At 34.2% G+C, this 22,277-nt stretch overlaps 3 protein-coding genes across 5 annotated transcripts; 2 read left to right on the plus strand and 1 right to left on the minus strand.

The window, feature by feature from the left end:
• Positions 1 to 145: 145 nt before the first annotated feature.
• LOC121727909 (GATA zinc finger domain-containing protein 1) lies at positions 146 to 14,545 on the plus strand. Its single transcript, XM_042115960.1, has 3 exons — positions 146 to 650; positions 13,555 to 13,741; positions 14,332 to 14,545. The coding sequence occupies exons 1-3, from the start codon at positions 243 to 245 to the stop codon at positions 14,496 to 14,498; spliced, it is 762 nt and encodes a 253-aa protein (XP_041971894.1). The 5' UTR covers positions 146 to 242; the 3' UTR covers positions 14,499 to 14,545.
• On the plus strand, positions 8,105 to 16,793 carry LOC121727910 (U6 snRNA-associated Sm-like protein LSm6). Of its 3 annotated transcripts, none has more exons than XM_042115962.1 (3): positions 8,105 to 8,110; positions 14,949 to 15,048; positions 16,584 to 16,793. In XM_042115962.1, the coding sequence occupies exons 2-3, from the start codon at positions 14,958 to 14,960 to the stop codon at positions 16,730 to 16,732; spliced, it is 240 nt and encodes a 79-aa protein (XP_041971896.1). In that variant the 5' UTR covers positions 8,105 to 8,110; positions 14,949 to 14,957; the 3' UTR covers positions 16,733 to 16,793. The 3 variants fall into 3 exon arrangements, with proteins under 3 accessions (XP_041971896.1, XP_041971897.1, XP_041971895.1); XM_042115963.1 differs by lacking the exon at positions 8,105 to 8,110 and adding an exon at positions 10,510 to 10,517; XM_042115961.1 differs by lacking the exon at positions 8,105 to 8,110 and having other exon boundaries at positions 14,861 to 15,048.
• Positions 16,794 to 18,770: 1,977 nt separating this feature from the next.
• On the minus strand, positions 18,771 to 21,280 carry LOC121728303. The gene is made up of 3 exons (XM_042116453.1): positions 20,941 to 21,280; positions 20,185 to 20,264; positions 18,771 to 19,384 (listed from the first exon to the last, which is right to left on the minus strand). The coding sequence occupies exons 1-3, from the start codon at positions 20,971 to 20,973 to the stop codon at positions 19,267 to 19,269; spliced, it is 231 nt and encodes a 76-aa protein (XP_041972387.1). The 5' UTR covers positions 20,974 to 21,280; the 3' UTR covers positions 18,771 to 19,266.
• Positions 21,281 to 22,277: the final 997 nt, after the last annotated feature.

The following is a 22,277-nucleotide window of genomic DNA, read 5'->3' on the forward strand; positions in this document are numbered from 1 at the left end:
TTATTGGACATAGATACCTTTTCAGAAAGATATTATTATTTGTTAAATTGCCATTACATTTTACATGACGAAGAAGAAGTCATACACGCCAATTTTGACTTTTGACATCTGTGTGACATATTTTGACAAATGACAGCTTATCTGGTTTTTGGATTGATGTTTGTTTTGAACGAAAATATAAAATAAATTAAATAAATGCTGCTTTATTATTTAGTACAATAGCCGTAGTACATAATCCAGACATGCCTAAGCCGGTTTGTGTGCAGTGTAGCTCGAATGATTCACTTTTGTGGCGAAGTTCGGGAAGTGGTCAAATATGTAACGAGTGTCACATCGCAAACACAGCGAAAAAGGAGCTAAAAGTCGAAGTTACTGTAAAGAACGAGAATGAGGAAAAGAAAGAGGAGAAAGAAGATACTGAAGCCAAGAAAGACAAACCAGAAGGCGAAACAACGCCAGCCAAAGCGACGGGTAGAGGGGTACGGAAAAGTACGCGTGCTACCAGATACAAAGCTAAAACTCCCGCACCGACGCCTAATAAGACTTCGGGGCCTCGCGGCAGAGGCAGAAGAAGCATATTTAAGAGACAGCCCCTAAAAGCGCCAACTGCAACAGCTACAGTGGTCACAAGTGACTCTATATTTTACAAAGTAAGTTCATTTAAAATTGTTAATCATTTGAATATTTAATACTCATTATCTGAGGTCTCTTGACAAGAGTTTGTCTATACACCTGCATGTTCGATTGGCTAATGTGAAACAGTTTAACAATCCATAAAGCCATTAAAAACCATCTCCTTTAACACTTTCGCTGCTAACCTATTTTCAAACAAAGCCCGCTGTGCTAAATTTGACCCACCTGGCGGCTTCTGCGCACTGGCGTCTATCTCGGATCCGATAGCGCTAGGCGTGTGCGCCTGGACACGCTTGGCGCGATCGGCGCTACGCAACACAGCCGTGCGCGAGTACCGCCCGGTAGGGACACATTAATTTTTAAATTAAATCCAATAAAACAATAAAAAGAGTTGCATTTTAGAACAATTTAAATGTTTGAATAATAAACGAGTTGTATCTCCTACGACTAATCGATTTTTTTCTTATTTGGCGCTGTTAGACCAATAAAAAAATAAAACTATCAAGAAATGTATCGAAGTAAATTGATCCATTTAACCTTTTTAGAGTTCCGTAGCCAAATGGCAAAAATCGGCCAAGTGCGAGTCTGACTCGCGCACGAAGGGTTCCGTACCGTTATAGAGAAAAAATAGGCCAAAAATTGTGTTTTTTGTACGGGAGCCCCTAGTATATTTATTTTATTATTAATAATTATCAAAGTCCAAATATAATTAAGAATATTTTGAGTATTTCAAGTGCTTCTGCTGCACGGAACCCTTATAGATTCGTCATGTCTCCATGTCATCACAGCCAGTTTTTTCCGAAGCTATAAGAGCTATTCTATTGAAACTTTGTCATTCGATGTAGTCTGTAAACCGCATTAAGATTTTAATACAAAAATGGAAAAAATATTAAAAATATTAGGGGTCCCCATAGGTACAACTGAAACCATATTTTTTTTTCATCTAACCCATGCGTGTGAGGTATCAAGTAAATCATTGCGTACTTATATGTATATTCTACGCACGGAAATTCTACGTGTCTTGCTCAGACCAAATAAAAACTTTTTATTTGGTCTGAGGTGTTACAATTTGTTTATAAAAGTCACACTCACAAAATATAATATGAGGTTGATAATTTTTAATACACTCAAAGAAATCAAACTGAACACGTGTTAGTTAATTTAACCACAACTTGACCAAAACACGGTATTGTTTTATACAAACAATCGCTTTGCTCATGCCGACACTTCTTTCTGTTGCCGAAAACCACAAAATAACACCGAATACAAGCCATTGTTTACAACTGGAAATTACTTTTCAAAGATGCCGAAATGTTTTGCTATTTGGCTAGTTCAATATATTTTTGCGAGTGCTTAATTTATGACACCCAAGCGCGCGCAAAAAATATTTTTTTTGCTCTACACGATAGATTTTCAATTGTAAAGCTGGGTCCACATTTGATACTGCATCAAGATACTGTCTCGCGATATAAACGTGATACACTGCGAGTTGCGACCCATCCTGTGTCGGTTTCTTCACGATCATCAAAAGGGTCGATACGCGTCGTATAGAACAACTTTAGACGTGAACGCATTTGATACGCGATTATTTCGAGTATTTCACCTGCCATTGCCCATTGTGGTGTGTATGTCTATCTATACGTCCATGGTAAGCCCGGCCGCACAAAGTCAAAGTCGATACACCGACATAATACAGTAATTGATAGATAAGTATGCACGCGTTTTTTACAAGACACGCCCTAAAAATACGACATGAAATAATAAAAAAAAAATACTTTAATGTTACATAATATAAGTAGGCGATACGATTAACGATACGGCTAACATGGCTCCTGATACATGAAGATGCTACAAATGAGGACGCAGCTTTATGCGTCACCCGGCCCCCGGTTGCCGCTTGGGTTCGATGGGGATGGAATGCTTGTTTATCAGTCGGCTATCCGAATCACGACAAGACGGACGTTCGTCGATCGTGGCAAAACGTGTCACGATAGCTTTTATTATTAGTGTTTAGTGCTTCTACCATGTCTACTTGGGATCGCCCAACCATCGATCAGCAACAGCTGGCTGATGTATTTGGTGTAGATATCGAGGAGATTCAGTAAGTATATTGAATTTTATTTTAAATTTTATACGTTACGTTGGCTTTTTTACGTGTAGTGATATAATAATACGTCGGACTCAACGCCCCGAGAGTTAAGCGCTTATTCCACTTGTCCTAATTTAGTGACTAAATCAGTTGTCATTTTTGTCAGACGTCTTCTTAATGGCTCCAGTTCTATCAAAGCAACAAAAAATTGGTCTTCTCATAGGCTTAGCTGTTGGCTCAATGATAATAAAAATAAATAAAAGGCGAAAAAGATGGTTGAAAAATTTTTTGCTCCACGTAAAATTATGAATTATGAACTTTCTGAACTACTTGGAACCAGCAGACTTAAGTAATTACCTACGAATGGATTCCAGATCTTATAACATAATATAAATTGACTTTAATACAGATTTTTAGCAGTTCCCACTACAGATAAAAGGTTGAAACCATTGAAAAGTTGTGCTTTTAAATTTTAAAATTATTCTCTTCCACTTCAAGTAAACTCATAAACTGTAAAATTTTGAAAAAATCTGCATATTTTTTTCTTTTAATGTAGCAAAATAATAAAATATATTATTATTTTTTTGATTTGTATCGTTACTTATATTCCAAACAAAAAAAAAATAAGTTGAAAAAATATATAATTTAGATTTAAAATTAATATTTTTGTATCTAAATGAGCATACCTCCAAATGAGCTTGTTGTGTGCTTCGGCAGTTAAATGGCGTTCCTATTTTATTTTTTTTGGTTTTAAATAGGAAGTTTTAAATTATTTCTTAGGCTCAACAAAGCCTTTTATTTGTTAATGTATATAACTTTTTAGCTCTTACTTTTTCACGTATATTTCGAAGAAAAAACTGTATTTTTAACCCCCGACAAAAAAGCGGGGTGTTATATTTCTTTTGGTTAAGTTTTAACAGACTAAAATTGATTTTAAATTTATTTTTTTCATTAACTATATTCGCTAAAACATACTTAGAGGAAAAAAATACAAATTAGGTAAAGAACTGATATTTTTTGTATTCAGGTAAGCATTTTCAAAACATAGCTCGCAGCATGCGTCTTTAGTATGTACGTGAGATTTGTAGCACCCAACCTTTTTTCTGGCTGCAATTAGGAAGTTTAAATATATTTCAAAGGCTAGAAAAAACCTTTAATTTGTCGATGCATTTAACATTTTAGCTCTTACTTAAATAAATTCTCAGCAAATGTAGAAAAAAAAATAAGTCTATTTTACAAATTTTTGGGGATATTAAAACGTTTTAAAGTACCTAAAACTTATCATTTCTTTAAAAATTTAATACGCAAAATAAGTACGTGTTACACACTTTTTGTTACAACCCTTAAATCCTTCCAAACCCTTTTATCTTGGTTACGACGAGCGTTAATTTCTAAAAACTTTTCAAAAATGTTATAGTTGTATTTAGCTAAGCACAGCAAATTATCTTTTTTAAAAATTCTGTTTTTGGTTAATTTTCAATGTAAAAAATCGGATAAGAGTCATTAAATAACAGAAACAAGAAAAAAAATTTTCTTTACTGGTTTTATATATGGTGAAATATTAATTTTTAATTAAATAACTAAAAAATAAAAAGCACAAAAATTTTTTTGCTAAACTTTGCAAGTTATAGTGTAAAAAAGAAAATGAGACCTCTAACACAACAATCCATCCACTATTACAATTTTTAGAGGTTAAAACCTCTGGCGACTCCACTACTGTGTATAGGTACTACAAGATGTTAGTGTAAACACTGTTATCCTTGAAGCCATCAAATGAACCCTCAAAAAAATGCCATCTTCATACCCATGATGCCCGATAGGCAATTTGTATGGGTATGAAGACGGATTTTTTTGAGTTCCCAGCATTGTTCTCATAGTAAAAGTTGTTCATTTTGGCGGGCTCATTTGATGGTTTCACGGAAAACGGTGTTTACACAACACACTGTATAATATAATCAATAATAATATCAATATTAGTGGTTAGGTCAATATTATATTAGTGTACAATTATGACCCACTGATCGTACATTACCATTATAATAATTATAATGATTCATATTATGAACTCTTTGTGATCAACTACAGTTGAACAAATATATCTATCTCACATTTTCTCCAGGATTACAAATACCTAATTTGAATTTTTGTTTAAGTGACCTATTGGGCTCTGCTCCAATAGAACATCATGACGAAGACGGCAGTTCTTCAGCGGAAAGTGAGGACACTTCGGAGGACTCCGGGCCTGAGGACGCAGAGGAATGGAGCGACCAGAACACGTTCCGCGACATCCCTTTTACCAGCAGACCGGTTATCAATGCCGGACCAGCTGAGTCCCCGATAGATTTTTTTAATTTATTATTTAACACCAGTTTTATTACGATTTTAGTCAATAGTGTAAATACCCTTGCTTTGAGGGTTTTACTGGAGGCAACGCACAACAGTAGTAGGATTAATAGATGGAAGAATACAAACGTTGAGGAAATGGCAATTTTTTTGGCTTTATTATTCCATATGGGTACGATAAAGTTAAACAGAATTAATGATTACTGGAGCACTCATCCACTTTTTTCATTGTGTTTTAAAAACTATATGAGCCGAGACAGATTTTTGCTGATTTTGCGTTGCCTTTCATTTCAAAATCATCATCCAATTGCCGACCATAATCCACTCCCAATTACCAACCCGAATCATTATACCAAACCGATCATTGATTATTTTAATAACACAATGCATGATATTGTTGTTCCATCTAGGAATTTGACTATTGACGAGAGCGTTGTTTTATGGCGGGGTCGTCTTCGACACCGCCAGTATATTCAAGGGAAACGTCATAAATATGGTGTTAAAATGTATGTTTTGACTGAGTCCACTGGTATGTGTCTGAAAATGCATATGTACTGTGGTTCTAATGATCCTCTTCTTAGTGGAAGAGGTCACGTTGATAAAGTAGTTCATATGATGCTTACAGACTATTACCATTTGGGCTATTCTTTATACGTCGACAATTATTACACAAGCGTTGCTCTTGCACAAAATCTTTTAGATAAGAATACCTATATGACGGGTACTCTTCGAGCTAGACGATCTGGCAATCCTCCGCATGTTAATGAGCCTCTGGCGAGAGGGTCTTGCGTGTCAAAATTTAATTCTACCGGAGTATGTGTGACGAAATATGTAGATAGGAGGCCTGTGTTATTGATATCTACGGAACATACTGCAGATATGATTAATACGACCAATAGACGGAATATAACTTCCAGAAAACCCAACGTTATTGTTGCCTACAACAAAAACATGAAAGGCGTTGATAACAAAGACCAAATGTTATCTTATTATAGCTGTTATAATAAATCAATGCGGTGGTACAAAAAAATTTTGATCCACGTCATGCAAGTCATGATGTTAAATTCATTTAGACTATATCAAGCTTCTGAGATGCAAGCTGGCGTAAGGGATAGTAGAATTACATCCCTATATGACTTTAGGTTGTCAGTAATAAGTAAAATTTTAAATGTTGCTCCGTCACCACGACCATCACCAGGAGGCGGACCCATTAGGTTGCGAGATGGTGGTCGCATACATGTCATTGCGCCTTTGCCCAAAAATAGCTCAAATAAGACTATGAGACGACGTTGTAAAAATTGCATTGACAAAGCAAATATTCGTAGAAATACATGTTACTTTTGTCCACTTTGTCCAAATAAACCAGGTCTTTGTATCGATTGTTTTGCCGAATTTCATAATTATTAATATCATTATATTTTATAATAATGATTTTTGTGGTAGTTAGTTAGTTTAAGTATTTAAGGTTTTTTGAATATTTTATTTAACACAAGGCAATTGAGCTAAGTATATATTTACCTTGATGTTTTTAAGCAAAAATTTGACTATGTAGATTTTAGAGATAGGTAAGTGTAGCCATCGAGCCTTCTGGAAATATATTATACTGTAATTTACAATGTTCCTAGTTGATTTTGCATGATTTAAATTTTATTATTGTTAATTATTAAGGTATTAAGACATCAACGGTTCACATGTTAGCCATTTGTTATATAGGTATTATAATTTTATTATTGTTAATTACCTTCAGGCCCCGCGCGAGCACCGGTGATCGCGACAACAATAGAATACAATAGCAATTCCTGGAAATTCCGACTGAAGTATTGACATCAACGGTTTACATGTTAGCCAATCATTTGTAAATATGTTGATTCCAATTTTTTAAGTACGCCGTAATAGTAAATTTCAGTGCTTTATTATTACAGTTACGCGTACAGTCTAATATATTATTGTTTTTAGTTTTATTACGACGGTCCTAAGCCCGTATAAAGTACGAAGGGAAAATTGGAATCATAAATATAGGTACACTGGCTTTTTCAATTTGTTATATAGGTATTATAATTTTATTATTGTTAATTATTATAATTTTATTATACCTAGCGGAATAGAGAAACAAAGGCCTGAGCAAGAGAGATGAAACATAAAATAAATTGAGATTTCGTTGATTATTAAAGATTTAAAATTAAAAAAACGTTTTATTTGACTGAAAAATGTTAGCATAATTTATATATATATATATATATATATATATATATATATATATGTCGCAGGGAAAAGAAGATATCAGGGATATCCCGAAATCCCTAGGGATATCACGACATCGCGGTAGATACCGAATATTCTTGTTTCTTTCGTCTTCTTACTAAACAAATCTAGTGATATGTCATTTCACTAAACTACATCTAGTGAAATGTCAGAAAAGCGGATACCGCCGAATAAAAATCGAGCTACGCATTTCTCTTGCTCGCTCTAATACCCTATCACTATCTTATGGGGGCGACTAACCCTAAATTGACGATTTTATAATTCATTTTTATACTTGAAAATAAGCCCCGAATTGTTTCATTTTGTAGACATAGATACTACATTATATTTCCGAAAATCAGACCTAGCAAAAACACGATATCTTAAAATTTTCTCGATCACAAAGATGCATCTAATTTTCACGAATTTTTCATATATTGCCATAACCTTGCATTAAAATAAGTTAATATTTTAACACATTGTATAAAATTCTATCATTGAGGAACTGACCTAGCGGATTTTTTAAATGTTACATATTTATCGAGTTATTAGGAAAAAAATAATTTTCATTTTATTTAAATGAATCCGCGTCGTCCTTTTTCACCTGGCATATGAAAGACGGGCGTGAGTGTGAAGAGAGGACGATTTTTTGCGTTAGTCGCCCTCTTAACGCGAATGGGGCATTATCAGCGTGAAGGGATCTTATTATCGGTATTGAGTTATTAATATCCCCATAATATACATTTAACAGGCTATCGAACCATGCAAGTAACATGCGCGTAAGTCTGGAAAATATTAAAAAATGTTGAAACTCGAGAGTCGTAAAAGGTGATACTTATTTAGAAAATCGCATTCAAACTTAACGTACACGTAATAATTTAACGACTAAAATCACACGAGCCGCGCCAGCTCGAGCGACGCATTTGTTTCACTCCCACTAGTGCCCGTGTGGGTATTAGAGCGAGCGAGAGAAATGCGTAGCTCGATTTTTATTCGGCGGTATCCGCTTTTCTGACATTTCACTAGATTTAGTTTAGTGAAATGACATATCACTAGATTTGTTTAGTAAGATGATGTAAGAAACAAGAATATTCGGTATCTACCGCGATTTCGTGATATCCCTAGGGATTTCGGGATATCCCTGATATCTTCTTTTCCCTGCGACATATATATATATATATGATGAGGAATGATGGAGGAGGTTATATAATATATATACATATTTGGAATATAATATATACATATTTGCATCAAACTCCGTAGATCTAAGCATACTTATACACACAGACCACACAGACACACACATACACACACACACGCACTGATATCTGATCAATAGTTTCTAAATTACAAACAAATTATATGATTATAATCGATTAATCTATCAAATTGTTCCTGATATTGGTATCGATATATTAGATTGTATCTATTGAATCGATTAAAATAGATAGTACCGAATAAAAATCGATAGTGTCGACTATTTTAGACTAGTTTTTGCCCGCAGCTTCGCGTTAAGAAGTATTATTACATACAATCTTTCATTTCTTTAGCAACCTATAGGAGAGGGGTTTGGGGGGCAAACTCAACACTAACGACGCGACACTATTTTGTTATAAGCAACATTTACGCATAGCTGCAAGCAGCACAAAGCTTCGTGACGATAGACGCATGTGAGGCCTGGCGAAAACAAAAACACTCTTTACAAGTTCATTATTATTTATTTGGCGGGACCGTGACAATGGTTTTTTACCAGCCACGGTCCCGCCTCTTAGCTATCATTATTGGGTTTGATGGCTGTGGACGCACTGCAATTATCTCTTGCGTCGGCGGATAAAGGAAATGCAGGCTCGCCAGAAACTGGCGAGCTTGCACCCTCGACCGCCTCCTCGTTTCGATGCAGCTGAAAAGAAAATAAAGAATAATCGTATTGTTAGCTAAGGTTTTCGTCAAATATGGCGTCCATAATGGACTTTTACTAGGGATTTGACAGTTCATTTGACTTTTTGTTATGGTTAAAGATAAAGTTAAGGGTATAGTTTGAATAAACACACTCTGAAGTGTAACAAGGAGAGAAACAATATGACCTGGCATATATTGTTAACTTATTATTAGGTCGTTTAACGACGCCCATTTACCTTGCGTTGCGTCTTCGGCGGCTGCGCAGAAATCGGCGCAGGCGGCAACGCAGATCCTCCGTGGCTGCCCTGACGCCTGCGCGTGCCACCACCACCAGATTTTGAAAGCAATTTCCAGATCCAGGCATGCTCGCTGCTCGGGAAATCAAAATGTCACTGTCAATTTGACAGTGTCAAACGGGTTTACGTTATTGACAGAAAGGAATGCCAACATGACACACAAAACACAAAAACCTTGTTAAAAACTTACGTATTTAATGTTAAATCCACGGTTTGAGGCATTCTTTGGCCGTTCTTAGTAAGATCTTGCATAAAACGTTGACTACCTATACACTTTTATTAACACTTTTATCACATGAAATAATATGCAGACCGACTCCTTTGTTATGACTAGGGTTGCCAGATGTCCGGTATTTAAGCGTACAGTCCGGTATTTTCGAGGCCTGTCCGGTAAAAAATAAACGGTCATATTGGACAAGACAATGTTTTAGGTGATATTAATTTTTTAGAAGCTCCCTTACCTTTATTTCGTTAAGTAAGTTATAGTATATTATGGCGACCACAATTTAATGACCGCATTTTATAATATAAAAAAATGTATTTTTGCGACCTTCCATACAAACTAAAGTACCTGATACACGGTTGACAACGGCGGTTGTTAACAGCAAGAACGGGTTTGCGCGTTGCCAGCCACACTGTTGTCAAAGTGTTGTAAACCACAGTGTCGAATAGATTTTGCGTGAATAGGACGTGTCTATGCTTGCAACTCACACACAACCTCATGGCGCCCTATACCTAATTATAATATAATTATGTTAAATTTTTATTATGACTAAAATTTGTTTTTATTATGCTTATCATACATACATACAATAGGTACATACTACACATATTTTTTCTATCCAAGAATGTTAAACACTAATTATTATTAATAATCGTAATACCAAAGTACGTCAAATCGCGTAGCGGAAATAGAGTCTTTGTACGAGTCGAATTTTATTTTATTGTTATTTTATTACTAGTAGACTAACATAAATACATTTAATATTATTGGGATTGAACTTAAAATAAAAAATGTAAATGGTATCAAACATCGATCTACACGGTTGAAAACTTAAGTTGAAATCCGCCGTTGTCAACCGTGTATCAGGCCTTTAACACAACATGATATTCACATCAAATGTCACAGGAATTATTACCAGTGTACTGGCTTAATCGCTTAGGCCAATGATCGCTTAGGTTTAAGATATTTTGATTTATGTCACACTTGACAGCACACTGATATTTTTTGGAAACACAACCCATATGTAGTCAGTGATGCCAACCTGCAGATAATTTCAGATCGGTGAGGAACCAATAGAAAATCTAGAAGTGTCTTTCCTTACGCCATCTAGTTAAGATTGTTAAAATTAAAAAATATAAATGAAAATCCCTCATTACGTAGTTGAATATTTTTCTTATAGATGTCGCTGTACCGCGCTAGAAACAAACTAGTGGTATTTCGACGATGAAAGTATATATTTTGTACGTTTATTTCAAATCTGTATAATGAAGTACTTGTAAATATTTTAATTGATTATTTATTATTTATTTATTTACAGTACCGGATCTTCTACTGACGACGGATGTGATGTTCGATGCGTAGTCTGCATCGGACATTGCATTCAATTTTTTACAAGGCAATAGAATCTCTATTGCCTTATTAATCTTATTATCTACTCTACATGCATTACAATTAACATGTTTAAAAAATTGTAATGGACATAATATATTATGATACAAGTTACAAGTACACACTTTCTATTGTGTGACAAAAGAACCAAAACACAATAACTTAAATGAAATCCATACTAATATTATAAATGCGAAAGTATCTCTGTCTGTCTGTCTTGCTTTCACGCCAAAACTACTGAACCGATTGCAATGAAATTTTGTATACAGTTATTCTAGAGTCTGAGAAAGGACATAGGCTACATTTTGATGTGGGAAAATATCTTATTTCCATGAAAATCTCGATGAAAATGAATTCGCATTGCGCGTGGCCAGCGCTCATCCCGGGGGTCCTGGGTTCGAGTCCCGCAGGCGGAACAAAAAGTTTTCAATGTTCCTGGGTCTTGGATGTGTATTAAAATAAAATTTCAAAAATCTTAAACATATTTTATGTATAATAATATTATAAAAAATCCAGAAATATATCGATGGAATGAACATTTTAGTTCTAATACGATTCAACAGATGGCGTTTTATTTTTTACTTTATTGTAACATAAAACTAATCATACTTATTAGTTAGTATGTTTTTGTTTATAGTTTTTAATACGTTAGAATATTATCTATACTAATATTATAAATGCGAAAGTATCTCTGTCTGTCTGTCTGTCTCGCTTTCACGCCAATACTACTGAACCGATTGTAATGAAATTTTGTACACAGATAGTCTAAAGCCTGAGAAAGGACATAGGCTACTTTTTAACTGGAAAAGGGGGGTTGTAAGGGGGTGAAAATGCGTAAATTTGGTCAAATTAAGTTAGTTCCAAAAACTCAAAATAGATGGCGCCAAGAGTCCCCCTAGATCGCGCTATTGCTTGCTCATGCGTATTTTTATAAGAGGTGGTACCATTTTGAGCCAAGCTTTTCGATTCTTTCGATTGTTATACACGTTATTAATTAAGAACTCACCTACCAACTTAGATTAGATATCAAATTCAAAAACAACAGCGCCAAAACTACTGAACCGATTGTAATGAAATTTTGTACACAGATAGTTGAAAGCCTGAGAAAGGACATAGGCTACTTCTTACTGGAAAAAGGGGTTGTAAGGGGGTGTTTATGCGTAAATTTGTTCAAATTAAGTTAGTTCCAAAAACTGGAACCGATGGCGCTAATAGTGTTGTTTCTGGTCTCTATGTTGGTACGTGAGTTATTTAATAACATGTATAACAATCGAAAGAATCGAAATATTATCTCAACATGGTACCACCTCTTATAGAAATACATATGAGCAAGCGATAGCGCGATCTCGCCTAGATCGCGCCACGCCACTAACAGTCTACCAATAATAAATACTAAATAGTTTATGGCCTATGGTTATTGGCTATTGGGCAAAGCTAAAGTTGTGTAATGCATTATGCAGCTAAGTTGTGTAACGCTAAATAAGCTTTAAAAGGTATAAAAAAGTTTAATTTAAAAAAAATCATATTATGTGCACACTACACGGCTGTTTTGGGTATTTTAAGGGGTACCAGGGTTTTAAAAAGCTTTTGACACCAATTTTATTAACACCGCGCGCTATAAACTGAAGTCCACGCGGACGAAGTCGCGGGCAACAGCTAGTAATTTCATATATACTTACGCCATCTAGTTAAGATTGTTAAAATTAAAATTAAAAAATATAAATGAAAATCCCTCATTACGTAGTTGAATATTTTTCTTATAGATGTCGCTGTACCGCGCTAGAAACAAACTAGTGGTATTTCGACGATGAAAGTATATATTTTGTACGTTTATTTGAAATCTGTATAATGAACTGTACAATTAACTGTAAATAGTATTTATTAATTGATTATTTACAGTCGGTACGGGATCGCACTACTGTCGAGACGACGGATGTGATGTTCGATGCGTAGTCTGCATCGGACATTGCATTCAATTTTTTACAAGGCAATAGAAAGTCTATTGCCTTATTAATCTTATTATCTACTCTACATGCATTACAATTAACATGTTTAAAAAATTGTAATGGACATAATATATTATGATACAAGTTACAAGTACCCACTTTCTATTGTGTGACAAAAGAACCAAAACACAATAACTTAAATGAAATAATTTTATTTGTGACTTTAAGTGAACATTTTATTTTATTTTATCATACCCTACCTGGCAGGTCGGCACGCACTCGCGTACTAGCTGCCGCCGACCCGCCACGTAGGACCGTAGCACAAGTAGGGAATGAAATTTGCGTTCCTACCTGGCGCTATCGTTAGCACAGCCGTTGCGGCACTCTCGTCCCAATAGGCGCGATTTCAGCAGTTATCGTGTTAAGCTTTTTATAGCTTTTAGTAAATAGTCTTAACTACATTGTATGGCTAAAACCAACAATTTATTTTCACAGGGCATGTACATGCAGAAAGGTGATATAGTGTCCATGATGGACATTGACGGTGGCATATATTACGCTCAAATTAGAGGTTTCCTGACAGATCAGTATTGTGAGAAGAGTGCAGTAGTGACATGGCTATTACCCACTAAAGCCAGCCCACCTCCAGAAAAAGGATTTGATCCTGCCACATACATAATTGGTAATAACTACCGTCCCATCCATAATGTTAATATACATAGCGGAATAGAGCAACAATCTTGAGCTGTCAAACGAAACCGAAATTGGTTTTCATCTGTGTGAAAAATATGTGTATGTAATATGTATACACTTACACAAGCATGATTGAACATGAATTCTATGAGATTAAATTGTCAACGTGCGGTGCCGACCGGACATCAAAAAAAGAGTGCTGCTGTATCACACGTCTCTTTTTACCACGCAGTGTTACTGATAGTGACATCTCTCTTGCTCAGGCCTTTGTTTCTCTATTCCGCTAGGTATATTAACCTTATGGTCCCATCCCGTCCGTCGTACTGTAACATACCCATAGATCGTGGGAAAACAAGACAATAGATATTCTATTGTGTCTCGTTCACCGGTGAGCATGTGGGGCTTGATGAATTAATAATGTATTTCTATATGATGTAGATACATAGAAGTTTTGTCCCTTAAATATTAATTGTACATTTGTCAGTCTTATAAAATATGAATGATTTATTATTTTTCGTCAAGCTTTTTTGAAAAACAACAAACGGTCATACCTGTTTCATACTTATAACTTTGTTTTAGGCCCAGAAGAAGAGTTACCTAGAAAATTGGAATACATGGAGTTTGTTTTGCATGCTCCCTCAGATTATTACAAGGCTAGTAACAGTCCCTATCCATTGACCGAAAGTGAGCTCAATAACTACAGTGGATTTATATGGACGACATTGGAGCCTAAGGATAGAACATAGTTACGTTTAATATAACTTTTTTATTTTTAATAAATATGTACCTTTTATGCCAGATTGTTTTCTGTCTGTATTATTATATTATTGTTTTGAGTAGGTATAGTCTTATAATTTTTATATCATGCACTTAAATATTAGTACCTACCTCTGCAAAATTAATTCTGCCTGCAAAACGTAACATCATGTACAAATTACTTAAACTATAAAATATAACCTAATCATAAGAGGTCTTCAAAGTTTCTACCTTTGTTGGTAGAGGTACCTTACCATTTGGCTCGCTATTTATTGTCTTCGGGCATTAGACTAAATTAAGAAATGAAATGTCAATTCCTTAAGAAAATATTATGTCAAATAACTGTCAAAATTTTAAACAAACAATTTTTATTTTTGTTGCCCTGCATATTTGCAATTATTTAACAATTACTTAATTTCAATTGCTGTTAATAGTTAAAGAAAGTAAATATGAGTCGCAAAGAAGCCCTTTCATCGTTCATTCAGCAAATCCATGGTCGGCCTGTTGTTGTCAAGTTGAACAGCGGCGTCGATTATCGAGGTAATTTTCTATAATATATTTTACTCAATAATAATTATACAAAGCTACATACATATTATTGATATTTAATTACCAACCTATATGACATGTCCAGCTAAATATTCCATAGCCAAACGGTGCCTAATATTTACGTACAGTTTTAAGGTTATGTTTGTTATTCAAATTCGTGAGCATACAAAGCTAAGCGCTACACTTGAAACCAAGGCTGAAGTCCTTTATTTATTAAACTGCATTACAAAGCATTATGTCATGCAATTCATTATCATCAGGAAGTTTTTGAGACACTTACTAAAAAGAATAATCTATGAAGTTTAATAAAATTACCGTAGTGTATGGTACCTAAAAATCAGTTAAAAGGTGAGCATACCTATCTGTTTTAAATTTTCTAAAAACTTTTTCGAACCGAACCGAAATTTTAATAATTATTGTAACTGGCGCAATTGTATTACTTACTTAATTAGGTATCAATAATTCTTGTTCTGTTTTTCTAAATTATTTCCAAAATTCTAAATTGTGACTATTGCTACCTTGGGTAAATATTCCGTATCGCGCCACCAGCGATTTTGAGGCCGTTTTGTTTTACAGTCACGTTATAATCTGTAAACATCAGAACTAGTATTGTTATGATGGCGCATGACTATTTCTGGCTAAAAAAAAATTCAATTTTCAAAGTATGTCGACGGAGCCCCGCTACGCGGGGCTCCTATTTCTGGGTGTTGTGGTCTACGTTCCAACGTAACCTAACCTACTTCCTACTTTTGGACTTTCTAGATTGTGTTAGTTTTTGTTTTGGCGAGCTTTGGGGGGCTGCCCCCCCCCGTCCCAAATACCCCCTTTGACCACCCCTTTTTATTCAGTCACGGATACCGAAGCGGTGGGACGGGGGGGCGCAGGCCCCCATAAAGGGGGCTTGGGGGGCTAAAACAAAAACATACACAATCCAGAAAGTCTAAAAGTAGGTTAGGTTAGGTTGGAACGTAGACCACAACACCCAGAAATAGGAGCCCCGGGTAGCGGGGCTCAGTCGAACTTCTTTTGCCAGAAATAGTCATGCGCCATCATAACAATACTAGTTCTGATGTTTACAGATTATAACACGACTGAAAAAAAAAACGGCCTCAAAATCGCTGGCGGCGCGATACGGAATATTTACCATACCTTGTTTTTATTAGCAATTTTCTATCTGTGAAAACTTTTAATTGACCTTCTTGTATTTTATATTTTAGATCTATGTTAGTTAAGTTTTCCAAAAATTAATAAAATAAAAAGAAAATAAACTACATGATGTCAACTACTTTGCGTCGAAATTTGTTTATGGCTCAAGAACCATATATATTTAGGCCACGAAAACTATTTTACATTCTTTCCTGTCCTTCGAAGTACCTCTAAAGTCTAAACCAAATTCCATCTAAATCGGGTCAGATGTTTAAGAGTAAAGAGGTAACAAGATAGACACACCTTCACATTTATAGTATTAGAAAGGATGTGTGCTAAAGTTTGTATTGTCTATAACAATCAATACGGCATTGTTTTAGGTGTCCTAGCCTGCTTGGATGGTTATATGAACATTGCTCTGGAGCAAACAGAAGAGTATGTGAATGGTCAACTAAAGAATAAATATGGTGATGCTTTTATCAGAGGTAACAATGTTTTGTACATTAGCACTCAAAAGAGAAGAATATAGCATTAATCTGTAGTTTATTAAGAATTAAAATTAATAAATAATTTAACATGTACAAAAGCAATATTTTGGTTTTATTTTATCTAACAAGTATGCTTCAAATATTCTACAAAATTGTACCTTATATTTTAACCAACTTCGAGACGACGAGGTTATTAAGGTACTATTTTCCGAGTTAAGTACACATTATTTTTCTTCTTTTGATTTGTATGTGTAATAAAATTTCACTTGTCCATAAGCCTGAAAGAAAAAATATTTCTATAGTGGCAACATTTATTCTGAGACAAAGAAATGTAAGATACTGCTGAAGAGCACTTGTACTTGCACACGAAATTTGTTAAACTCCCAAATTAAGTGGCATTTACTATTTTATGAGCATGTTAAAAATCACTTACCTGATTATTACTTTCATTTGGAAGTCCTTTTCCATTACCTAAATCGGCAATAAGTTTTTCACCTCTATAACCATATTTATTTTGGTAATCTTCCCTTGCATTCTTTCCCTCATCTGGATCATATTTTGTATCCACTCGATAGTTAAGTATCCTGGGATCATAGAGAGGTGCCCAGAAACTCGAATACACATACACACACTCACAACAAGTTAGTGTTGCTAGCAGCAAAAATAATATCATGTTGATAGGTTGTTATTGCACGGCAGAATGTAGATGAATGATTCAGTAGACTAATGGGTAGTAAAACACAAACGGACATTATGTTTGAGTGTAAATAGATTTGTTTATAGTGCTAACATCATTCAAGGTTGGTACAGAATGTGTTAAGGCACAGCATCCATATGATTTTCATGGTGTCCAGGACAACTTTAGATATTTCAGGAAACAGTGTCTTTAAATATCTTAAGCATATTGCTGGTTCTACTAGATAGGCATTTTTCTTCTATTTTGGCCACAATCTAATACAATTGTATTGTTCATAATCCACCTTTTTAATTAAACACAATAGATATTAAATTGGTCTGGTATGTTGCAAAAGTCACTTCACAAAAAGAATAAGTAATTTTATTAAATCTTATAATCCATTTCAGAGGTAAGAATGTCTTTTATTTAATCCCCAAGCGGCACCTGGCTGTTGCATAACAATTGAAAATCTATTGTGTCTACGATTCCCACGATCAAGATATAAGAGATATGCTCACTAGGTAATTTTAAATTTATCAAATCTAGCAATCAAAAGCTTTTAAAAACATGTCATACCTACCTTACAAGCTCAAAATAATAGTAAAATAATTTTTCTAAGTATATCCTGCGTTCTGCCTTTAAAATTTAATGGTAAATACAATTTATTTGCAGTCATGGATTGACCTTGGCGTTTTATTTAGTATGCCTTCAATGACTGTTGTACTTATTATACATTGTACAGCTTTTATCTTTATTTTAATTTAGTGTTTAATAATACGATGGCTTCGTTTTTTTAAATTCTTGATTTATAGTATCCATAATTTAATAAATATAGAATCCGGAGGATATTATTATAATTGTCTGAATTTTCAACCAAATTTCTAGATTCTTTTCAAAGCAGGGGACACACTACACATAAATCCCCTACTCATACATACATATATATATATATATATATATATATATATATATATATATATATATATATATATATATATATATATATATATATATATATATATATATATATATATATATATATATATATTTATATATATATATATATATATATATATATATTATATATATATATATATATATATATATATATATATATATATATACATATATATATATATATATATATATATATATATATATATATATACGAATTTTTTTTTTTCACTTTTGTATGGGGAAACTCGTGACGCTCGGGCCCTTGCCCATACAAAAGTGAAAAAAAATGTTCGTCTTTCAGAGCTGCTACTTTCACAGTGAACTCTCTACAAGGAACATGTACACACCCTAAAGTATTATCACTAGTTTTTGTTACACACTGTATATACAAGAATTGCACGTTTAAAGATACAAGATAATAAGATAAAAGGAAATAATAAAAAATCTAATACCATAAAATATTTATTAAATATAATAAAAATGACTAATTATAGCTCTCTAATGATATCACAATAGCATAATAACTCTTCATTTACAATTTCCACAGTCGTATTGATTTACAGTATAGTACATGTTTCATGCAAGGTGCAGTTTATTGTAGCCATTCAACCAGGTACAGACATACAGAATTATATATTATAGTAATATTTAAATAGTGTTGCGGGACACTCCTTCCTGCTGCCATGGCGCCAATGTTGCCAATCCAAAACCTACGAGTTCCCGCATGGTCCCTGTTTCGTTTCGTGGTTGGATACCGCTGTCGATCCTGGCGATACAGAAGATAATCTTCTGTAACAGTGGTGAGAATGTGTGGTGGGCCAAAGCCCGTTAAAAAAATGGTCCCTAAAGTTACATCAATTTCATAAAACATAGGTTGACTGTGGCTTGTGTAAATGAAAAGTAGTTTTTCCCCAATACTTTTCCTCCATGGAAAAGTCTTTGTTAATGGATGCCCTCTAGCGGCGAGTAAGACTTGTACTGGTAAAGCTCTGGGCCTCCGTAGCCGTACAATAGTTTTCCCTTGCCATTCTCATCGTAGTATGGGTACCGGTACTTTGGTCTGAAAAAAATAAGACATGTCTTTCGAGTTAAGAGCACTTAAAAACTTATTAAGTACTAGCTGTGCCCCGCGGTATTACCGTTTAAGTGATATAATATAATAAAATACTATGAAAAGTACCAATAATAGGGTGAAAATGGGACGATACATGGTTATATGGTATTGATGATGATGAATGTAATTTGCATACTAGCATATGCTTTCCGTTCTAAAAACAAAGTCGAACCTCCCAAACTTAAGAGTCAGAAGTTCTCTCAGCACCTTCCGGTTCTTCCGAACCATGGTATACCTCAGTGTAAAATCTTATTTGTTGGTAGCATATGCTTAGAATACATTCTCACGAAACCGAAGTCATCTATGTTTCCATATACATTTTGAGGAGTTTCCTCGATTACTTATGGATCCCTTCATCAGGTCACCACATTTATGAATATGGTACCAAATTGGGATGATACCCTATACATCAAAAGAAATTTTTTGAAAATCGGTTCACGATCGGCGAAGTAATCGTTGAACATAAGAAAACAAACATAACACCTCCTCCATTTTGAAAGTCGGTTAAAATTCTAGCCTATGTGTTATTCTGATGTATAAGCTATATTATTGTAAAGTTTCATTAAAATCCGTTCAGTAGTTTTTGGGTGAAAGAGTAACAAACAACATCCAAACTTTCGCCTTTATAATATTAGTAGGATAGTAGGATGTGGTCAGAAAAAAATTGCGCTAAAACTTTTGTGCTTAGAGAGTAAGTATTCTGCTTTAAATATTATTCTTCAAAAAATCTTTATTGTAGAACTTACCTTTCAAAGTATTGGAAGTTTGGTGCTCTGGGCTGAGGGACAGTTGCTTCCACTGTGATTAACACCACCACTACCACCATCTAAAAAAATATAGGTAGTTATTACAATATATTAATTAATTCACCTCCAATTTAAAATGTTTGTAATTATGTAATAATTACATTTTGATGCTGTTTTGAATTAAAATAATGTGCATAAGCGCCCTCTAGTGTTGAATAGACACTTTTCTTATCAACAGTAGATGGCGCTTAATTAAATTTATTTATTTTGAATAAATTAATATTAATAAAATAAGTTAATAATTTTAAGATACACTTATTTATCTAGACTCAGCCTCAGCCATTTTAATCAATATTTAGAAAACATAGATGCTAAGATACGAAAAAATAGTTTAAGAAACGGGTCTTATAATATAATGCCTACTTATCTGCTCAAAAAATAGCTCTAAGCCGTTTTATGTTATGCTCTTTGAGTCATTTTTAATTTAGTTGTTACCGGATTCAGAATATTACGAAATAACTTGAATAAAATTTTCGAAACAGTGGCGTAACATGAGTGTAACGGTATTTTTCTAAAGATTTATCGATTTATTTATGAAGTACATTTATTTCTTTCTTTAAAATGTATATTAAGTTATATTATAGGTACGTCCGTACTCCGTTTATTTGTTATTGGTGTTGCGTACTCTCTAACCATTATTTAACCAAATGAGGAATTTGTGAGGAATCATGAGGAATTTCATAAGTCATAACTTACCATAAACAGGAACAATTTCCAACACTTTTCCATTTTTGAAATCCGCAACTAGGACAATTCGAATTAGGAACGTAACTTTTTAACTTTTTTCAAACGAGGCACAGGTTTAGCATACGTGCGTCCAACAGCGTCGCGGTTACAAAACTGGTGGTACGTACAGGCGTACAGGTTTAGAAAGTATGTCTCGCATGTTAATGATCCCTTGGCTCTCAAACGACGCTTTAGTGACCTTCAACTTACGTTGCGTCCATTTGCTGACCCATTTTAAATGTTTACGTGATTATCTCTTATACAACATCTATTAGTAGGTAACAACATGCACCTGTATGCAGTATTTATATAAAGGAATGTCTCTTAAATAACACTTGTTTACAGTTGCTTTCTTTTATGATCTTTTTATACCACACCACTCTTATCCCGTAGTAACATAACTTCTGAAACTTTTACCTAAATTATACATTATCAGCAAAGTGCTTTCATTAATATGATTTGGTATTCATGATCAATATTAATAAGTAATTGAATTAGTCATATTCATATTAAGCGGTCCATAAACACTTCGTAATTAAGTATTCATAAAATAATTAAATTATTGATGAATCATATACAAAAACTGTGTAAGTAGTTCATTAGTACATTTTGTAGCAATTTGTATTGAGTGAAAGTGCGAACCGACTGCAAATTATATAACGGCGCTTCTAGATGGTTCCGTGACTTAACACTGGAATCTTAAATACCTTGATTCTACGATTTTATTCAACATCAATGCATTTTCGTGCGATCTTTTACAAGCAATCGTTTATACAACGTGTGCAACGGACAGATATGTTGACGTTGTATGAGGGCGCTTTTCTTGTCATGCGTGTTGTCGCCCGCGCGCCAATGGTCCGCATGCGGGTGACAACATGCTTCTGGCTGCGGAAACTTTCATGCGGACCAGATTGGCGTGCGGGCGATAATACGCATGACAGGAACTTTAGCGTAGTCAAGATTCGGTTCTCTTAACGGCCTTACCACAAAAGATTAAACATCTGTTGAACAGTTGTTTTGAATTTTTCTCTAATCAACTGCTCAACGGGTTTTTTAATCTTTTGTAGTAAGACCGTAAGCTTAACCATAAAGTTTTTCTGAAATTTGCTACAAGTAGGCCTCAAAAATTATTAAAATAATTTTAATAATTTTGAGTTTAAGTGATAAATAAAAAATTATATAAGTAATTTTAAACATTTTATTTAATTTGTATATGACTAGAACTAACAGCATAATATGCAATCATAAACAACTACACTATGTAACAACTTATGAAATGCAATATACCGTAACAGCGAACAGCAGTT

This window comes from Aricia agestis, chromosome 6 (genome assembly GCF_905147365.1).
Source record: "Aricia agestis chromosome 6, ilAriAges1.1, whole genome shotgun sequence".
Classification (NCBI taxonomy): Eukaryota; Metazoa; Arthropoda; class Insecta; order Lepidoptera; family Lycaenidae; genus Aricia; species Aricia agestis.